Raw genomic sequence first — 1349 nt, forward strand, 5'->3', positions numbered from 1 at the left:
CCGCCCTCGCCCCGCCCCGCCCCAGCAAGCTCGGGTCTCCAGGCGCCCCCGCGCGGCCCGCGTGGGATGCGCCCTCGGCCCCGGAACTGAGCGTTTACCCGGACCTGCAGTTCACGCCCTCGCGCACCGGGGCCAACGTCCCCGGCTGCAGCCGCCGCCTGCGGTCCCCCATGGTGGCCTTAGCTCCGGCCACCGTCCGGGCTTGGGCGGTGTGTGTGTCCTGCCGCCAACCCGTCGCTAGGACACCTCACAGCCACCGGCTGCCCGTATTTGCCCCGGGCGCCTGGCAACTCTGACGCCCCGCTGAGCGGTCCAACCCCTTCTCCGACGCCTGGGGACGTGGACCTGGCCGGGGGAAGGGAAAGGGAACCGGTCCTTGGTGTAATCACATTTTACTCTGCTGGGAAGGCGTATTCATCTTCCCACCGAAACGCGCCATAGACTGGATCAGGCCTTTGCTCATCATCGTTTCAAAAAAAGTTTACTGAAGGAAAGAAAGGAAGAAGGCAGGAGGAGCCATAAAGAGATAGCAAGAGAAAGAGGATGGAAAGGGAGGGAAAGGAATAGATTTCTAAAGGTTGGGAAAGCCTTTTAGCAGGGAGATGTTTTCCTGGAGGTCTTGGAACTCTTGGTCTCATAGCTTTTGTAAACCGAGGGCTGCACACCTGTCTCTAGTCCCCAGCTGATTTCCAGAGGCCCTTCCAGCTCGTGTTGATTCTTCTGTCTCCACTCACTTCTAGCAGACAAGTACCATCCAGCTGACCCTGGTAGGGTAGGCACGTGGCCACATAGTACGGATTGCATGAGGGTGTGTTTCGGTTTTACTAAATTCTCATACTACTTCTGAGTGTTTCTGATTTAAATATAAGCATTGGTTCTGCTACTTAATAATTATGCACTCCTGGGGGCAGGCTACTTACATTTTTAAGCTTCATTAATTACCTAGCCTGAAAATGGGGAAAATAATAGTATCTACCTATAGGATTATTGGGGATATCCGATGAATATAAAGACAGTAACACAGTGCCAGCATTTAAGAATCCCTCAAGAATTATTATTATGCACAGTACTATTATCTCAGCTGTGAACTGGGGGTGGTAATATTTGTCCTGCCTACTTCACAGAGCTGTTGTGAGTTAGTTAATGGAGAAAGTTATGTAGGTAATCATTATAAGTAGCCCAATTGTAATTTTTATTATCTTTGATATTAGTCTGATTGCTAATGCAAACTTTTTATTACTTTGAGGAGGTAGGATTTCTGTAGAAATTCTGTGAGAACTGGACCAAAGGTATGGTTATCTAGGCTGAGTGGAGTCCTGCAGGAATGATTTGTAACAATTTGTCTGAAC

General features: G+C 50.2%; 1 protein-coding gene across 2 annotated transcripts in view; it reads right to left on the reverse strand.

Moving 5' to 3' along the window:
* Positions 1–899, reverse strand: part of FAM47E (family with sequence similarity 47 member E) — a 33451-nt gene extending 32552 nt beyond the window's left edge. For both annotated transcript variants that reach the window (XR_001886463.1, XM_017876563.1), the window contains exon 1: positions 99–899. Coding sequence is in view for 1 of the 2 variants with exons in the window: in XM_017876563.1 (XP_017732052.1) it covers positions 99–172 (74 nt within the window). In the remaining variant the exon portion in view is untranslated. The remainder of the gene's footprint in view (positions 1–98) is intronic.
* Between the last annotated feature and the right edge of the window lie 450 nt (positions 900–1349).

The sequence above is a fragment of the Rhinopithecus bieti genome, unplaced genomic scaffold (assembly GCF_001698545.2).
Source record: "Rhinopithecus bieti isolate Rb0 unplaced genomic scaffold, ASM169854v2 scaffold_8675, whole genome shotgun sequence".
In the NCBI taxonomy this organism is placed as follows: Eukaryota; Metazoa; Chordata; class Mammalia; order Primates; family Cercopithecidae; genus Rhinopithecus; species Rhinopithecus bieti.